Source organism: Penicillium angulare (assembly GCF_028827245.1).
Source record: "Penicillium angulare strain IBT 27051 chromosome Unknown utg000001l_segment0_segment0, whole genome shotgun sequence".
Taxonomy (NCBI): Eukaryota; Fungi; Ascomycota; class Eurotiomycetes; order Eurotiales; family Aspergillaceae; genus Penicillium; species Penicillium angulare.
The window spans coordinates 17,631-37,026 of NW_026623160.1; the positions used below are offsets into that span (position 1 = coordinate 17,631).

Sequence of the window (19,396 nt, forward strand, 5' to 3'; positions counted from 1 at the left end):
TATGCTTGTAATATCTCTATAAATAGTAACACTAACCATATATATTATATAACTAACTTATCTACCTCTAGTAGTAAATACTACTAGATTATCTTAGTATTATTACTAATATAGAATCTTTTATAATATTAACTTATAAATACTACTATACTATCTTTAATAAATATATTATAGATCTCCTACTTGTTATTCTAATACTAGATACTTAATAACTTAGATATATAGCTAGGTTAGCTGGTTATGATATAGATAGCTATACTTAATTGTTTATAGAATCGGGCTACCTTAGTAAAATACTAGTTAATTATATATATATAGAATCCCTGGTTATTACTTTTATTAAATTATTGGTGTAATATAAGCTCTTAGGCTATCTACTAGATTAATTACTTAGCCCTAGGGATGGGCTACTTTATACAAGAATCCTAGATAAAACTCTAATCTGTGGTCTATTATATAGGGTTGTTATATAAATCCTGTAAATTGATATAGGGGACTTATATACCTTTAGTGAATAACAATTAGTAGTAGAACTAGTATTATATATAATCGACTAATCTATAGACTATCCCCTAGAAATTATTTATTGTAAAATATAACTATTTATATAATAACTTGTTTATATTTTTCTATCTAATATACCCCTTGGATAAGGTATTAAAAAATATCTTCTTCTTGTATATATATAAATCTAATAACTATTGGACTAGTCTATTAGTCCTATATATTATAAATGTATCGACTATTAATTGTAACTACTTGGGAAATATATAAATTACTTAACAATCCTAGATTTAACTAGGGGGTTTTAATATAGATATTATAGGGGATCTAGGTATAGAACTAGGGATAGTAGTCTTTTATATAGGACTACTAGTATAACCCTTATCTTCTCTATTAAATATATATTTGTCTATTATAGGGATATTATCCCTATAAAAATACTTTTTATAGATCTCCTATACTAACCTATGCTAGATTATAATTAAATTAGGGTTTAATTGTAATGTTTTATATAATATAAAAAACCGGGTGATTTTGATTAAACTGGAAATCTTAGGTAGGTAATCCTCTATCTTATCTTATCTATATAACTTCTGTTCTAATATAATTAATATATAAATAAATATATATCTATACTTATAGTGCTGGATCTTCTGGTATAATAAATTAATATAAAAATCTATAATTATATACTCTAATAGCTATAACTTATATAGCTTCTTATTTATATTTATTAGGTCTGGGTTGGATAGGTCCCTGGTCTATATATAGTACTATATAATCTCCTATAACTGTTGTTATTGGGATGTGAACTTGTATAGAGGACTCTTCTACTTGTAGGACTATTATATCTATGTGAAAAATATTAAAATCCGCTGCTATAGCTTGATATAGTCCTTGATCTTTGTCTTTTTTATATATACTAATAATGGCTTATATAGGGAATTGGTCTTCTGTGTGTGTATAGTCTTAATCTGTACTAAAAAATTACTTGTCTAGGTGATCTGCTAGCTTACGATAGCTAATTGTTTTATGGTTTGCTAAATAGTCTATGTTATATCCTTAGGGCCCTTTATATCCTTGTCCGGCTGCTTTATAGACTGGACTAACGGGGTGGATAGGATGTCTTATAAATACTAGACCTACCCTATATGGTTTAACTATAGGGTAGTTTTATTGAATTCACTGGTTTAGATGATGGTCTGCTGGCTATGGGCCTGCTCTATTTAGAATGTTTATATATGTTGAACTAACTGTTTAATAGTATTAGTTAGTGGGATAGTAGGTGTAATATGGCTAATAGGCTGGTGGATTTAGATAAAATAGGAACTAATGTTATACTTGAAAATATATTGGTATAATATAGACTAGGAATTGGTATCGATATTGGTCTGGATCTGTATAATCTTAGATAGTTTGGGGTGGCCTTGGTAGTTATTAGAGAACTAATAATACTCCTTAGACTAATGGTTTTTAATCCCTTTTAAATTTTGGTAAATATATACTGAATATTATAAATATAATAATCTATTATTATATATAGTTAATCTGGGGATAGGTTGGTCAATCTAGATGGGCTAATTAGTAATATTGGGCTAGTTCTTAATATAGTCTTATTACTAGATATATTACTTAATATACTATACTACTATATAGGGAACCTAATAATTAGTGCTAGTTAAATAAGTAATAATATTATTTCTTTGTATAGTATACTTATATTTATAGTAAATCACTATATTAAACTTAGAATTAGTGGAAAAAAACTTACTAGTATTAGGATTGTTGGGGGTAGTCTGTGATATACTAAAAATAGAAATATATATCTAGGGATGATTATATAAAATCTATATAATAGTTATATTGTATAGATAAAACTTAGTTAATTGGCCTAAAAAAAAAATTGGAATATAAACTGGAATATAGTGAATCAACCCCTAAATTTTTAGTTATCTAAACTATATAATTACCTATACCCTATTGGGTGTCTAGTGGTAGTGTTCGTACGGTAATATATTACGGTTGGGTAGGCTCTCTATCCTATCAAAAAAACTCCCTGATTTTGAACCTTTGCAACTACCTTTTCTAATACTTAGAATAGTGTCAAATTTGGTTTGACTATAAAATGGAGGGTGTTGAAAAATATACTAAAATATAAGCGTTGTATGAGTCTAGAATATAAATCTATTGGACTTGTGAAGATTAATTCTATTGGACCCCGACCCACTTTTATTTCCCTATACTTAAGGAATTTACCCTAAATCTATTGGTGTCCAATGGAATTACCCCTATGGGTTAGGGTGTTGAAAAACATACTAAAATATAAGCGTCGTACGAGTCTAGAATATAAATCCATTGGACTTGTGAAGATTAATTCCATTGGACCCCGACCCACTTTTATTTCCCCATACTTAAGGAATTTACCCTAAATCCATTGGTGTCCAATGGAATTACCCCTATGGGTTAGAATCTATCGGCGCATACTCACGCATCAAAGATCAAGGCTACAACTTTGAAGCTATAACATTCATGACTGATCCAGAGCACGAGACAACTGGAAAGCTCTATTTCGGGAAGCAAGATACATACGGCTATGATGGCATGCGTATCACAAGAAAGGTGTTAAACCACGAGTTAACAGAGATGGCGAAAGAGGCTGGCATTGAGATCTTCTATGGAAAGAAGTTTACCAAGCTTATACATGAAGATTGCAACAGTGATAATGTTGTCTTCGAGTTCGCGGATGGAACTCAGGAAAAAGCCGAACTGCTGATTGGTGCTGACGGGATCTACTCCAAAGTTCGTTCGAGTATTTTCCCAGACATCTCCCCCGATTACTCTGGCCATATGGCCATAACATATTCATTCCCGCGCACCCTTATGGATGATAGCATAAAAGAGAACCTACCACTCCCGGTATCACTACGTGGAAAGCAAGGGTCCTTTATTTTATCACCCCAGGCTAAAGACGGCAAAGAGCTTCTTATTGGGCGACAGCTCAAGTATGCCCAGAAACTTCATTTCAGATGGGTGTAGTATAACTACATGGAGGAAGACTCGGGACGGGTATGTTTGCACTGTTTGCACGTTTGTGCGGTTTGACCCACTCTCGGATGCAGGCCAATCAGATGATTGGCCTGGAGAGTGGCATCCGCCTACATGTATGTAGCATAGCTCTCTCTCTTCTTTTCCTTTCCTCAACGTTGTTATTCGTTGTTCTTCGCACTCTTCTCTATTCTAGTAGATCATAGGCACCTCATCACATAATAACAACGTTCCTCTTCTTTTTTATCCCATCTTTTCAGATAACAGACGGACTACGGTGCTCGCTCGCACGACTGTCACCTGTTATCTCTCACTTTGAACCAACACAATGTCACCAGCGAACGTGACAAACCGATCGTCTTCGCGTCGCCGACGAGAGGCAGGACGCCGAGAAGACGTTGACGATGACCGGCATACCGATGCTGCTGGTCATGGATCGACAACTGACCAGCATACCGATGCTGCTGGTCAGCCCGAACCGAACCCGATGCCGAGGCGTCGTGAATCACTGACCTTCACAGGACCGGACGCAGCGAGCCAGACTGTAGAGACAGTTAGCGAGCTGCTCGTGTGGATCCAGAATGATCCTGAAGCGGCCTGGAGGATGATGGCGTCCAAGTGGAACGCCCTTGAACAGTCGCAGGCCACCCTCAAGGAGGTGGAGTTGGAGCTACGACTGATGCGTGCTAATTATGCGGTCCTCCAAGAGGAACTGCAGAAGACACAGGATGGATGTTGTGGTGGTAACCACTCGGCTGACTTGGTCGATGACCTTGAGGAGGAGTATCGGAACATAAAACAACAGCTTGAGTCGGTTGAGAAGGAGCGCGATACTCTCGCGGCTGCTTTTCGTCTTCTAGTCCCAACTAAGCCTGTGGAACATGTGGTTCCGACAACTGAGTGTGTTTCCTCTACTTCTGTGCCTCCCTCTCCATCACCTATGGGCCCAATACGATCGAAGACAGCGTCATCTGAGCCTGGTTCGTGGCATACCAAGAAGGTCGCTGATCCTGCGATGCTGTCGGACGGAAAGGAAGTCCGCTTCGAGGACTGGGAGGACGGGATCCTGGACAAGTTGGAGTTAAATGCTGATCATTATCCAACTGAACGCCACCGAATGGCATATCTAAGAGGTCGTTGTGAGGGGAAGGCCTTGCAACACATCAACCCTCGGATGAACCGCACATCCGCGACCGCTTACCAGAATGTCCGCCAGGTCCTAGACCACCTACGGGGTGTCTTCTTGGACCCGAACCGGGCACAGCTGGCTGCATCGGAGTACGAGATTCTCAGGATGGCGCCAGCGGACGATTTCAAAGACTTCCTAGCCTTGTTTTCCCGGCTTGCGGAGGAGGCGCGTCGCCCAGAGGAGGTACGAAGGCGTGATCTGTACTCTAAACTCCCGACCAAGATCCAGAACCAGGTTATGATGTTGCTTGGCCGCGATGGCTCGATGGATGACTTCGTACGGGAGTGCCAGCTTGCGGCGAGTTTTGTCTCCCAGCAACAGAAGTTCCAGAAGATTCGTGAGAAGGACACTAAACCTTCCTCCTCTCCCGCGACGTCGACAGTAGCAGGGACAGCCTCAACAGCCGATGTGGATAAGACGAAGGCTAAGGATGAGCGGAGCCGGCTTATGAAGCTAGGGTTATGCTTTATCTGCAAGCTGCCGGACCATATTAGTAGAAACTGCCCTACTAAGGTCACTGTGAAGACTGTGGCGGTGGACACTCCGGTGGACACTCCGATGGACAATAAGGATATGGGAAAAGACTACGCCTAAGAGAAGTCTCCTTCTTAGGCCATACGCTAATGCGTGGTCCGTTAGAGGTGACTAGGAAGCTAGCATGCAGAGATAGTTTGACAATAAATCTCAAAGTTACCTATGATTCTTCCTCTACGGATTCCAAGGCATTAGTGGATAGCGGAGCGAATGTGTACGCAATGATAGACGAAGGGTATTGCCGATCGCTAGGCATACCGACGCGGAAGCTGGCCGATCCGATCGACCCGACAGGCTTCGATGGCAGTCCGGCACCACAGATCACAAGTTATGCGATGCTTGATATTACGATTGATGGCCGAGAGCAGCGAGATCTCCCATTCTTGGTCACGAGGCTGGCAGGCACAGATCTGATGCTTGGACTACTCTGGTTCGAAGAGGTTGGCGCGTTGATCGATTGTAAGAACCGATGTCTTCGCTGGCCGTCTTGCGAGGCTTCGGTAGCGCCTGTCGCGTCTGAGCCAGTGGCGCTAGTCGCGTCTAGACCAGTGAGGCGTACGTATAACAATTACCATCAGACCGATACAATGGTGAAGATGCACCGGTCTCTGGCGGACGAGAGTTACGATTATGGACCACCCAGGGTGAGGCAGACTCGGCTTGCCACGCCAGCGGGCTTCCAGATCGCGATCGTGGGGGCTCCTGGCTTCCATCGGCATCAGCAAGAGGAGGGCACAGAGGTCTTTGTATCCAGTCTCCAACAGATTGAGAAGGTGCTGGATGAGATGGAAGATTCAGCGGAGCTGGACGATGTGAAGCAGAAGGTGCCACATCACTATCACGATTACGCAGATGTCTTTTCGAAAAAGGCATCGGATGCGATACCCCCATATCGTAAAGGGGTGGACTGTGAGATACGACTGGAAGGGGAAGGATTTGATCCCGGATACTGCCCTTTGTATAAGATGTCAAGGGAAGAACTTGAATTCTCGCGTCAGTATATTTACGATAATATCGGGAAAGGGTTCTTGATACCGAGCACAGCACCTTTCGCATCGCCAATCCTAATTGCGCGTAAGCCAGATGGTGGACTCCGGTTCTGTGTTGATTATCGTAAGCTGAACGCGATCACGAAGAAAGATGGCTATCCACTTCCCCTGATCGATGAATTAATGCAGCGTGTTGCTGGAGCGAGGTACTTCACGAAGCTGGATATTCGGCAAGGGTTCCACAGGATTCGGATGGCGGACGGATCGCAGGATTTGACATCCTTTCGGTCACGATATGGCCAGTTCAAATACACAGTGATGCCGTTCGGGGTGACGAATGGGCCTGCAACCTTTCAGCGATATATCAACAATGTGTTGGCCGACTGTCTGGACGTCTTTGCGACTGTGTATGTAGATGATATCCTCATCTACAGTGAGACCCTCGAGGAGCATATCCAGCATGTGCGTCACGTACTTGAGCGCCTGCGGGGTGCTGGCCTCCAGGCTGCCTTACACAAGTGTGAGTTCCACGTGGAGGAGACTAAGTTCTTAGGCTTTATCGTCGGTGTCGACGGCGTACGTGCAGACCCGGATAAAGTGGCAGTTATCAAAGATTGGGAGACTCCAACGACAGTACGGAGGGTGCTATCGTTCTTGGGGTTCTGTAACTTTTACCGGCGATTCGTGGCTGATTATAGCAAAATTGCGCGCCCCTTACATCATTTGACGTGTAAAGGGACACCCTGGTCCTGGACGTCGGACTGCCAGGAGGCATTTGACACTTTGAAAGCCGCGATGGTGGATGCACCGATCCTGCGTCATTACGACGTATCCTTGCCGACACGCATAGAGACAGACGCCTCGGATGGTGTGATAGGAGGAGTGTTATCGCAGCTGCAAAAGGATGACTTTTGGCATCCAGTGGCTTTCTTCTCGAAGGCTATGCAAGCCGCAGAGCGGAATTACGAGATCCACGACAAGGAGCTTCTGGCTATTATCCGTGCGTTGCAAGAATGGAGGCCTGAGCTGCAAGGTGTCGGCTTCGATGTTTTCTCTGATCACCAAGCGTTGCAGTGGTTCGCTACGAAGAAGCGTCTCAACGTACGGCAGATCCACTGGATGCAGGACATAGCCGGTTACCAGTTTACGATCCAGTATCGACCAGGGAAGGCTAATGTTTTAGCTGACGTGCTTTCCCGGAAAGAGACTCTTCTCGGCGCTCCTGAGGAGCAGGTGGTGCTTCCTCCCCGATTCTGGACGAAGCCGGTACTCTCTCCGGTCTATACCAACGTGGTTGATCGTGTATTGGCATCGAACCGCGCGGATGAGAGCCTACAAGGGTTGCGTGATCGTGCGATGTCTGCGGAGCCGGGTGATTGGTCGCTTAGCGAAGGGCTACTGCTGTCCAATGGGAAGATGGTAGTGCCTGACGAGGGCGATTTACGCGCGCGGTTACTGGACGAGATACACCGCCAACCAGGCCTTGCCCATCCCGGTATGGAGAAGATGAAGCTTCTGTTGTCCCGTCAGTACCATTGGCCCGGATGGAGCAAAGATGTGGAGCGATATTGCGACAACTGTACGACATGTAAGCGTACGAAACCTTGGACGGATCGAACTCCGGGGCTTCTGAACCCTTTGCCTATCCCAGAGCGGCCCTGGCAGAGTATCTCGGTTGATTTTTGTGCCTTGCCGAAGGATAAGGCAGGGTATGACGAAGTTATGGTGGTGGTGGATAGGTTCAGCAAGCGGACGGTTAGCATCCCGTGTCACCGTGATATTGATGCTCGCAGTACAGCGCGTCTATTCTGTGATCATATCTTGCGTTGGTCTGGCCTCCCCGATTCAGTGATTAGCGATCGAGGACCACAGTTCGTGGCCGATTTCTGGGAGGAATTCTGCCGCATTCTAGGAATCAAACGGAAGCTTTCTACTGCGCATCATCCGCAGACAGATGGTCAGACGGAAGTGGCTAATCGCTATATGGAGCAGAGGCTACGACCATACGTGAACTACCACCAGGACAACTGGTCGGATTTGCTTTGGTTGGTCGACTTTGCGGTAGCGAACATACCGAGTGCGACCACTGGACATTCGCCTTTCTTCATCGAACGTGGGTATGAGGCGCCACTATCGTTCGATTGGACATCACCTGAGAAGGATTCTCCAGAGAAGGAGGCCGGACGGGGGGCGGTGCGCGACCTAAAGTCGGTATGGGAGGAGGTACGCCACTCGATATCGGAGGCTCAATCGCGTCAGAAGTCATACGCTGATCGATCTCGCCGGCCTGTTGATTTCGATGTCGACGATATGGTCTTCCTGTCCACGAAGCACCTACGCTTGGAGAGACCGTCTCGGAAGCTGTCAGAGAAAGCTCTTGGACCCTTTCGAATCACTGAGAAGGTGGGTAATTCTTACCGTCTGGATCTGCCGGCGGAGTTGCAGAGTGTTCACGATGTGTTCTCCCCTGACAAGCTACGACTGGCCTCGCATACAACCCCGTTGACCGGCCAGATCCCGGATCCACAACCGCCAGTAGAGGTAGACGGTGGGAACGAATGGGAGGTCGCAGAGGTGATTGACTCGCGTCTTTTCCGTAAGAAGATCCTGCAATACCGTGCCAGATGGGTCGGTATCGAGGATAACGCATGGTATCCAGCTGGTGATTATAAGAATTCCACACGTGCGATCCTGGAGTTCCACCGTCGATACCCGTTGAAACCGGGGCCATCTGTGCGTCTACCCTATTGGATTGAGGCTGCGGAGCGAGATGAGTTCGCTGTCGATCATATAGATGATGACAGAGCTGGTTGATTTTTTTTCCTGTATTTATTTGATGTTTTTAACGTTGATGCGGTCAAGGGACTGCCCGCATTTTAGGCGGGAGTGATGTAGTATAACTACATGGAGGAAGACTCGGGACGGGTATGTTTGCACTGTTTGCACGTTTGTGCGGTTTGACCCACTCTCGGATGCAGGCCAATCAGATGATTGGCCTGGAGAGTGGCATCCGCCTACATGTATGTAGCATAGCTCTCTCTCTTCTTTTCCTTTCCTCAACGTTGTTATTCGTTGTTCTTCGCACTCTTCTCTATTCTAGTAGATCATAGGCACCTCATCACAATGGGATCCTTTATTCCAAGATAAACAGAAATTAGTTGATATAATTCAACAAGACCCACACCCTAATCTGTGGTCTCCCCTCGTCCAGGACGCACAAGCAAAAGTGACCCATCTAGAGACTGATTTCTTACACGTCTGGCCATTTTATACCGTCCCTAAAATGAGTCGCTGGCATTCATCAACTGGAAAAGTCGTCATACTTGGAGATTCGGCACATGCTGTACCCCCTCCGGCGGGACAAGGTGCAAACCAAGCTCTTGAGGACGGATATAGCTTCGGAATACTCTTGGCAAATCTCAACTCCAATAATCTGAGCAATTGTATGAGTTTATCAGATGCATTGACGGCTTGGGAGGCATACAGAATGGAGAGAATGGAAAAAGTTCTGGAATTGACGAATCGGGTTCTCACTATCAGAATGACGGATGAAGAAAGGGCCAATGTGTCTGAACACATGAGGTGGGATGAGATTGATGGGAGTGACGCAGGCAAGTCGGAGCTAGGGTGGTTATATCTGGTAGACATCGATAGCGATATCAAGAGTGTAATAGAGACTCTACATACATGAGATAGATAGTGACGAGAAAAGAGGAGGAATTCGACCTCGAAATGGAGCTCCCTTCAGTATACACGCCAAGTTTGGCTCGAAATAGTGCTTTGAGTTGTGCGTGAAAGGACTACTTTTCCTGCTAAATCATGTTCATACAGGGTCATATTAGTAAAGTTGTAAATTAACCTTATCAACGCTCTAGTATAAGCATGCATCTCTTGCATTTGAGGTGAAAGAAGGACATTCTGCCAGTAGCCTTTGTAGGGAATTTTAGATGCGATCAATTGGAAGGCCAAGGTTGTGATCATACCAGACAGTCTCGAGGCTATCTGCACTGAGAGTGAACCTTGGAAGTGTTGGTATCGAAAAGTAGATAGCGTGCGTAGGAGGAGGCCTATTGTTGAATTGATTCTATATTAGAATATTACGAGTTCCCGAGTTCCTGAATTTGAAGATATTCACTTTCAACCATTTTGGGCAGTTGGCCTTGAAAACCATCTAATTTCCCATCTGATGTATTCCTTCACTTCTTCCGTTACATAAAATGGATCGTTTCCATAATGAGTAAGCGGATCCATTCATGTATGTCGACATGGCCATATGGAGAGCTTTTTCAAGCACCAGCAGTCTTCTTGAGTTTTAACGCATTAAGATTGTGCCACTTGTTGCCCAAGCTGACGAAGACAGTTATACCGGCAGCTGCGATAGTAATTGCGAAAGCGACTTTGATACCCCATTCATACGCACGTAGAACTTCGTTCAGGTCGGTTCCGGAAAATTCCTTACGCAGCTCAGTAGCGCCGGTAGTTGTGACAAAGGTGATGTCGATGTCCGGTGCGGTCTTGGACAGCTTATGCGCCAGCTGGTTGGCAAAACCAGATTGTGCAGCTGCGAGCAAAAATGTACTGCCAATCGATCGGTACCCTATGTATGAGGCACGAAATTAGCTTATGAAGCCATGGGTATTATAAAGAAAAATGCCCATAGTCTGGGAGGGGGCTAGAGAAAACTTACATATCTGAATAGCAGTCGTAGGAGCTATGTCGGTTGGCTCCGAATAAGCCTGTGCAATGACGATCGGGACTTGAAGAGCGAGGCCATATCCAAAGCCCGCCAAGATCTGATAGCCAACCCATTTGCCTGTTGAAGTCCCAATTCCGAGAGTATATAGCAGACCTGCGGCAATGGTGACGACCACGGACCCAGCTATTAAATAAGGAGCTGCGACACCTGTCTTCGTGATGATTCTGCCTGTGATGAGGGTGGTAACACTGAAGAGAATAATGAGAGGAATGTTGCGCACACCGGAGCCAATCGGACTGCTGTTGTCGATACTTTGGAAGTAAATAGGGAGATAGTAGAGGGTGACAAAGTACGAGCCAGCGAAGAAGAACCCCCATACGCCGTTAACCCAGACGTGTCTTTGGCGCATAACGCGTGGTGTTAGCATAGCAAGTTCGCCTTGCCAGACTTCTACTATGATAAGTGCAATAACCATTAGGACGAAGCCAACGAGCAAACCAATGACAACACTAGAATTCCATGCATGGGTCTGACCGCCGTATTGAAGAGCTAGAAGCAAAGTGATGGATGCACCCATTATGAACACCGTTCCTGGGACGTCCATGTGTAGAAGCTTCTCTTTGAGTGTAGCATCAACCCGCTTAGCGGTTGCCGGCGTCTTGAAGGTGAGCAGAATGACACCAGCGGCGACACCACCGATTGGAAGATTGATGTAGAAGCACCTAAAGCATCGTATGAAGTCAGTTCCGATTGGTGGTTTACATCAAAAATAGGGCGACACATTTTTCTTGACCTACCATCTCCAGGTCACGCCATCTGCAAATCCTCCGCCAATGAGTGGTCCAAGAACAGCAGCAATGCCATATACCGCACCGATGATGCCTACCCAGGTAGCTCTCTTCTTCGGCTCGGCAGCAAAGGCAGCAATTGTATAAACTCCGGGTGCGATACCGGAGGCACCGAGACCAGTGATAGCACGTCCAACGATCACAGTCGTCGAATTTTGGGCGACGCCGGAGATCAAACTCCCAACTTCGAAGATGAAAATTGCCACAAGGAAGCTAGTTTTGAGAGGGAAGTACTTGTACACTTTACCCCACTGTGACTGGAAGGCTCCGATCGTCAGGAAATAAACCGAACTATACCACGCGATATCGTTAATTTTGTGAAACTGGTCGGTAATCTTTGGGATAGCCGTTGCGACGATGGTCTGGATGGGGATCATTAGCGTTTCCGCGTGTGATGCAATGAACTGGCGAGATGCGACTTAGCGGTAAAACTCACTTGATCCAGAGACATGAGGCCTATACTGAGTATAAGCGCAAGTATGACGACGAACGCTTCGATACCCTGGAGGTATTGTGGTTCTGGCGGCGAAGTCGCGGCGCTTTCTTCAGCAGTAGCACCATCGCCTTCTGGGAGCTCTGATTTCTCTCCGCTATTGACAGTAGAGGATGTCTCAGTGGATGGTTCGTGAAACTCGGCGGTCTGCTCTTTCTTTTCAGGGTCGACCTGAGGTAGTTTCTCTCCCATTGCTTCGAGGTTGCCGTTGGCATTGACGCTGCCCTCTTTTGGCTCTTGGGACGGCGGTGTTGATGAAGACATCTTTTTTTGCATGGCGATAGCTCAGTTGCTCGAGCTTGAAAATCCGTGGGGTGCGAGCGAAAGTTACATATGTATAAGGTTTTAGCCTCGAAACCTTTAGCCATAGCCTCCACAGCCTTATTCGCGACCGTACAGTAATTTTTGTCATAACATCAAAGGGGGCCTAACACACTCAAGGGGCAATTTGGTATAGTTACATGGTTACATAAACAACTGCCCATCGTCTGCAGTGTTAGTACCTCTATCATCGTTAACCCCGTTAAGCCCGCTATTCCCGTTATTCCCGCTCATACACTTGTTGCATTTGTGGCTTTGGGGCCACTTATCTCTGTGGATAAACTCCGGGAAGATCCTAGTTCCCGTCATTGTGGAGCGCTCCATTTATTTATGAAAGCCAGCCTCTAAATTGACACTCTACATCGTGCAGTGCGAGATGATAGTTTGACTTTTATCAAGTCTTTGTTCAAAGTAGAAAATCAACCTCACAGGGTAGTACAATCCTTTCGGGCCTTCCGGAGTTAAGGACCCTTTGAACTTTAGAGGCTTGAAATTGGACATGTATTATGAAGATCATTCCTATTTTCGAAAGGCAACATCCTCTCTGTGGAGATCCCCACGGAAGACCGTAGTTCCCGTTGCTGTGGAGCGTCCTTTTTACTGCAAAGGCCAGCCTCTCTTGAAAGTGGGACTATGGTTGACATTCTATAGCGTTTAGTCTGGGATGATACTCTACTTTTGATCAGGACTTTGTTTAAAGTGTAAGAAATAACCTCACAACGTAGTACAATCCTTTCGGAGTTAAGGGCCATTCATACGTCGGAGGCTTGAAAGGGGGCGGGTGGTATGAAGACTATTTCTGTTGCTACAAAGGTAATTTATTCTTCCGATCTAAATAAGAACACTCTCCTCTATACAAGCTTGAAGTTCTCGGATGGCCTTTAGCAATTTAACGTGCTCATCAGGTAGCATCTTGAGCATGCCCTGCGCGCAGTCCACAATACTATCTGAGCAACCTCTTTCTCCACCACCGTCCGGTGCAAAAATCAATTCATGATGATCAATATTTTCTCGGTTCCCCATTCGTAGGCTACGACCTATGCGGTTGAGGAGGTGTATCATGAGCTGTAGAACCATGATGAACTGCGCAGAGGACGATCCAGCTCCGTGCAATGTTTGCTGTTGCAGCTCTGTCCCCCGAGTTATAGAGCCCAAGGACCTCTTAATAAAGTCGCAAACTGCGTGGAACAGGGATAGGACGCGCTGGTAGGAATCAAGAGCTAGAAAGATTGGGTAGTATTCGGTAGGCAGCTGTCGATCGTTCCCATCGCTTCCATCACGGGAGGAAGATCGCAAAGAACTATCTGTGCTGTCGGCCAGAGTTAAACTGTTGATAATTTGGACCAACGCATTCGCGGCCTCGAACATTTCATTCACTGGAGGGGAGTTTACTGTTAAGGATGTGGTGTTTACTGCGCATTCAAGTTCTCGTGTCGCTCCCATGGCCCGGTTGGTAATTTTCATCAGCTGCTCTGCCAGGGTCTCTTTGCCTTCGCCCTGGAAAAGGAGCGGGTTGGAAGCCAGGTCCTCTTGCATCCTTTCGTCACTCTCTGTATTATATGTGAGGTCATGCTGGCTGTTCCAGCTGTTTGTGCCATCATCGTTCATGCAGCCCATGGTCGTCTCGAGCGGCGGTATCATCAGGTCGTTGAGGTTATATGCTGAAATATCGCTACTTGAGAGGACGGTCGGCAGATGCTGATCCAGCGCCAAGTTTGCATTTATTCTAGGCGAAGAAGCATCTTTGCCCTTTGGTCGTCTTTTTCTCTGCCTTGCTGCGGATATTCCGGTGAATTAATCAGTCCAAGAAATAAAACATGTAACCAGTGTACGCGGGCAATGCACTACCTACAGCTGTACACACAGGGCACGTCCGCCTTTATACATCGATCACATGGGGTCAGATGGGCTTGGACTCCACTAATTGTCGTTGATAATTCATGATTCTTCAGACATCGAACCTTCTGCTGGCGGCAACGATCGCATGAGTACCGTTCTGGCCACATTATGCTTGTTGAAGAGCTATATGTTTCTTCAGAAATATAAGAGCAAGGACATCTGCTTATTCGTAAATGGAACTAAATACTGACAGGCAGAAGGTTGAGAATTTCTAACTAGATTTGGAATGTCAATCACGAAGGATTGGGCGGCTGAGGCGTAACGGCCCCAATCTAATCTTCGTACTACAGTACATGGCGTCTGGACGGCCCCGGGGGCCGATCTTATGGTCCGCGCCGAAGTGAGAAATGGTTATCCTAATTCGGTTAAAAAAAAACACGAGAACTCAAATCATAGAAACCTAGAATGTCTAAGAAATATCAACAGTTTGGATTTATTCAAGAACACTCGCTACTGTATACTTGGGTGATCGACGCTCAAGGGTCAGGGGTCCTTTGGCCTGTGGAAGGGGAGGGATGTTTCAAATGTCTGTATTCACTAGCAGATGAACAAGGAAATGTCGCTCGATTGTCATTTGAGAAAAGGAGACTAAGGTATGTACTGGTTTCATTCGAATGATTGATCATGATCGATTGCTTCTGGATCAAACGCAACTACGCCTTCGCGGAAATTTTCGGATTTGGTAACGCCAAGCCAATCGATTCGAATACGGGCTCCCCCACATTCAAGCCAAAATGCAAAAGGCGTGACATTATTTAACCACAAAGTATCATTTATAATACGAAGCATAATCAATTCGTAACCTGCACTTCGTCTTGCCTTATCACCATGAGATAGTGTGAGACCACGGAACACTATTCGCACATTGAATGGTCAGTGGCAAGGTGATGGGTGGACTAAAATCTGAGAGACATATACGGCGTTACATAGATTATGCATTTATGGCCTATTATCTTGTACCCCGCCCCTGACCTCGGTCCAATTGAACCAATTTGGCAACGGCATTGTACTTGTGGGCGTTGATAGCGGCTTGATACGAAATCGGCAGGATGATCTGCAATGGATACAAACCAATAATCAATAATCAACAAAGGGGGCAAACCCTAAAATTGGCTGTCATTGGGTAAGGTTTGGCTAGAATAAATATAACCACATGTGCAGGCGACCTGCATTACGCGTTATACTACATCTATCCGGTTAGAAATCCTACTCCTTGCTAAAAAGAAATTGTTGGAATCTATTATATTGCCCCCGTAAAAAACACAAAAAATGTCAAAAGATCAAAGGAATTTTGGGTGATACCACATTCAACGCTCTACGCCTTCTATATCAATTAAATTTAATTGATTTTGAGTGAATTTATATCTTTACATTAAAAGGTTTATTTACCAATACCACAATATTAAGGTCATAGTATATACGGATATGTAGAAAGGTACTAATATAGTGATGTTGATAAAACATTGAATAATTTATTGTAACATCGTGTAAACTAGGATAAAAAAGACGCTTTTTTCATAAAGGAGTGGGATTTCTAACCGGTTAGATAGATGTAGGCCCGTGAACGCGGGAAGGATCTGGGGATTTTCTTCGTTCTGCAGCCTTCCCGGGAAGCATCCTCTTATTGGTACATAACTCCGGAGTAAATTAAAGTAAAACATGGAGAGCAAAGAGAAGAAAAGATTTCAATCCTTTAGCAATTAATTGTCTGCGAATATCGGCACACTCCTACAGAAGATAAGGGGTACAGAAGGCCATAGAGGCTACAGCTCTTTTTGCCTTCATATCTTAGATAGTATTTCCATAGTGACCTACCATCATAGTTAATTGCGTAAGGTACATATACATCATATTACTATACAATATAATATAACACGATCCAAGGCACCTACATGTGTAGGCGCTTTAGCCTACTTTTGAAGCAACTACTCAAATGATCTTTCAAGACGGCCTACATTGATAGAATCAGACTTAGGTCGCTGTTCTTGAATAGTCCGACGCGGCGCTGACTGGACTTGCCACAGCAAACTTCGCGTGACGTCATTTCCCAAACACTTCTCCGCTGGGCTTCTTCGCGATAAGTGCATCTCACAAATAAGCATCGATGCACGAACGTTGAATTTCCACGACGATAGTTCGTTCTCATCTACGCTTCTCCAACGGCTAATTCTTCTTTATATTCTCTTCTCGCTGGGGCTACACCAGCTCGCACACTTAACAATCCAACTATTTGTAAGCAGGAAACCGTATCAGACAAATAGAAAGGAGGCTAGTAGGGAGCTCTAATAGTCTAAATAGTACTCTATAGATAGCAAATTAGGCTTTATACACCTAAGCTAATTATACAATCAGACTTGCAACCAATCTTAAGAGCACTACATTAACAGGGATATAACGTTCAACAGTAAGATAAGTAGTAAGGTTAACTGAAAATTTGACTTTATAAGGGGGCTTCTATATATTATAGGGGTATATTATAGTAGTATAGCCTTATAGGTACTTACTATATCCCCGAAGCTAAAGACTAACTAGTCTAACTTAAATCAGAGTAGCTTCTAATTATAGCTTTACCCTAATAAGGCTTTAGTAGTGTGGTATTTGAATAAAGCTACTTACTTATTATTAAGAGATAAGAGGGATTAGGCTCTACTAGATATATATCTACTATTATAAATTATAATTATTAGTATAAATACTATTAAGTAGGCTTAAGTAGGATATTCTAAGGTTATTTCTATAAATAGTATTAACTATAATCTTAAAGCTTAAAGTTATAGATTTAATACTAGAGACTTCTCTAACAGAAGCTATCTAACTATACTAAGTACCTATATTAATTAGATATTATTTATTTACTATATTTTAAAATAATCTTAGTAGTAGTTTTACTATAATAAATATTACTTAAAGGAAAGGCTAAGTAAGAAAATAGCTTTTCTATTTATAGTAGGTGATTCTACTATAAGGGATATATAATTTTCCTAGATAGATCTATAGAGAGACCTATTACTAGATATTTAAAATCTATTCTAGTATATTTATAAGATATCTATATATAACTAGACAGCTTTTAATATATACTATATTTTAATAAGTAATAATTAGGAAAATCGCCTATTTTTTCCTAAGATTAAAATAGAATATTTTCTAATTAACTTAGCTCTTTATATAGATATATTAGGATTAACTCTAATACTATAGCTTTATTCTTATTCTATATTAACCTAGAATCATAATAGGTTAACCTAGTTTCTATATTTAACTTTTATCTAGGGCTAAAGAGGGCTAATACCTATAGGGTAGCCTTATATACTAAAGATCTACCTAAACTAAGTACTATAATCCTTAGAGGGAAAGTCTAGAATAGTTCTTATAGGTATACTAGGAGTAACTAAAGGGAATAGATAACTATAGATATCTTCTACTTAGTTAGGGTATAATATTCCTATAGATTATTTATAATAGGATCCTTTTAAGAATTAATCTCTAGGTTCTAATTAAATAAAGCTCTTCTTCTAAGATTATTCTAAATCTTTTAAAGTAGAGATTTAGAATTATAGAATAAGATTAATTCTAAATAGGGCCTTAGAATAATAGAGTCTATATACTTAGTTTAGTATCTTTTATTATAATAATCTATATAGTTTAGATAGAAATATTAGATATTGCTATAATATATCTAAACACTTAATTTTTACTACTCTAAATCATTATTAGAGAAGGTCTTTCTATATAGACCTAAGATCTAAATAATTAACTTTTATTAGATTTCCTAAATAAAAGGATTAGAGAAAGTCCTAAGATAATAATAGTAGGTTGATCTTACTTATTACCTATAGGAGATATCCCTAATAATTAGAAATTACCTTGCTAACCCCTTTAAAGAGAATCTTTAAGAGACCCTATCTCTTAGCTTAAGGGCGTTTAGGTAATAAATTAAATCTAGATATAGCTATAGTTTAGGAAAGTAAGTTAATACTAAATAAGTAGTATTTATATAGATAAAATACCTATATTTTACAATAATAAGAAGAAATATTGTATTCTGGAAGGCTTACTTCTTATATTAATATATTAATAGTAGTAGTTAGTAGGATAAGTATAGTAAGTTAATATATTAATGTATAATATATATCTACTACGTATAATCTTAGTTACTTATTAGAATCCCTGGTCTTGTTGTTTAACCCTAATCTTTTAAATACTTAGATTAATCTCGATATGTTATATCTAGAGTGTTATTTGACTTTGTTCTTATTTAATTTACTTTTGTTATATTAGTCCCTTCCTTGAGCAATAAATATGTAGCGGGGAGGTAGTAGAAAAGGTTAAGGGTAGATAGATGGTATGCTGACTGGAGCCCCTTTGAGGCCTTAGCTTATGATATATTTATTCTAGTGCTAGAAACCCTCTTATATGATCTTTCTCCTAATAAAAAATATCTAGAAAGAATATTTCTAAACTTACAGGATCCTTTGAATATATAAATTTATTCAGTATAGCAAGAGTAAGAGGTTAGATAGGGATAGAGGATATAAGGCCCTTGAAATCCAAGCCTAGAAGTAATGTTGGTTATCTTAACTTTTTCTATTGACGAGTTCGTTGGGAAAAGAATTGACTTATATAGTAGGTATATCTTATACGTGTGCCTTCTATACGACCTAATACTGTTCTGGTCTGTCTGTTGTAACCATTCTCAGAGAACTGTCGTGGCAAACCGTACTGTAGACTATTTTAAATCCATAATTAAGAATGCTGATTACGAATAAGGCAACTTCCGTCTGTATACTAGATAGGCTCGGTATATACTAGTTCCAGCTGGTGGATCACCTTCAGAGCCGGCCAGCGTGGTTCCACATGGATTTTCGACGATCTGGC

The 19,396-nt window shown here is 42.6% G+C and overlaps 6 protein-coding genes across 6 annotated transcripts; 3 read left to right on the forward strand and 3 right to left on the reverse strand.

Annotated features, from left to right (window-relative positions):
• Positions 1-1,694: 1,694 nt before the first annotated feature.
• On the reverse strand, positions 1,695-3,351 carry N7478_000003 (uncharacterized protein; the record flags this gene model as incomplete). Its single annotated transcript, XM_056916219.1, has 2 exons — positions 1,695-1,726; positions 3,195-3,351. The coding sequence occupies 2 exons, from the start codon at positions 3,349-3,351 to the stop codon at positions 1,695-1,697; spliced, it is 189 nt and encodes a 62-aa protein (XP_056784099.1).
• Positions 3,352-3,877: 526 nt separating this feature from the next.
• Positions 3,878-5,332, forward strand: N7478_000004 (uncharacterized protein; the record flags this gene model as incomplete). The annotated part of the gene is made up of 1 exon (XM_056916220.1): positions 3,878-5,332. One exon carries the CDS (start codon positions 3,878-3,880, stop codon positions 5,330-5,332), a length of 1,455 nt encoding a protein of 484 aa, XP_056784100.1.
• A 29-nt stretch (positions 5,333-5,361) lies between these two features.
• Positions 5,362-9,075, forward strand: N7478_000005 (gag/polymerase/env polyprotein; the record flags this gene model as incomplete). Its single annotated transcript, XM_056916221.1, has 1 exon — positions 5,362-9,075. The coding sequence occupies one exon, from the start codon at positions 5,362-5,364 to the stop codon at positions 9,073-9,075; it is 3,714 nt and encodes a 1,237-aa protein (XP_056784101.1).
• Positions 9,076-9,544: 469 nt separating this feature from the next.
• Positions 9,545-9,952, forward strand: N7478_000006 (FAD-dependent oxidoreductase; the record flags this gene model as incomplete). The annotated part of the gene is made up of 1 exon (XM_056916222.1): positions 9,545-9,952. One exon carries the CDS (start codon positions 9,545-9,547, stop codon positions 9,950-9,952), a length of 408 nt encoding a protein of 135 aa, XP_056784102.1.
• Positions 9,953-10,547: 595 nt separating this feature from the next.
• N7478_000007 (MDR family MFS transporter) lies at positions 10,548-12,562 on the reverse strand (the record flags this gene model as incomplete). Its single annotated transcript, XM_056916223.1, has 4 exons — positions 10,548-10,858; positions 10,949-11,679; positions 11,755-12,167; positions 12,242-12,562. 4 exons carry the CDS (start codon positions 12,560-12,562, stop codon positions 10,548-10,550), a joined length of 1,776 nt encoding a protein of 591 aa, XP_056784103.1.
• Positions 12,563-13,450: 888 nt separating this feature from the next.
• N7478_000008 (uncharacterized protein) lies at positions 13,451-14,260 on the reverse strand (the record flags this gene model as incomplete). The annotated part of the gene is made up of 1 exon (XM_056916224.1): positions 13,451-14,260. One exon carries the CDS (start codon positions 14,258-14,260, stop codon positions 13,451-13,453), a length of 810 nt encoding a protein of 269 aa, XP_056784104.1.
• Between the last annotated feature and the right edge of the window lie 5,136 nt (positions 14,261-19,396).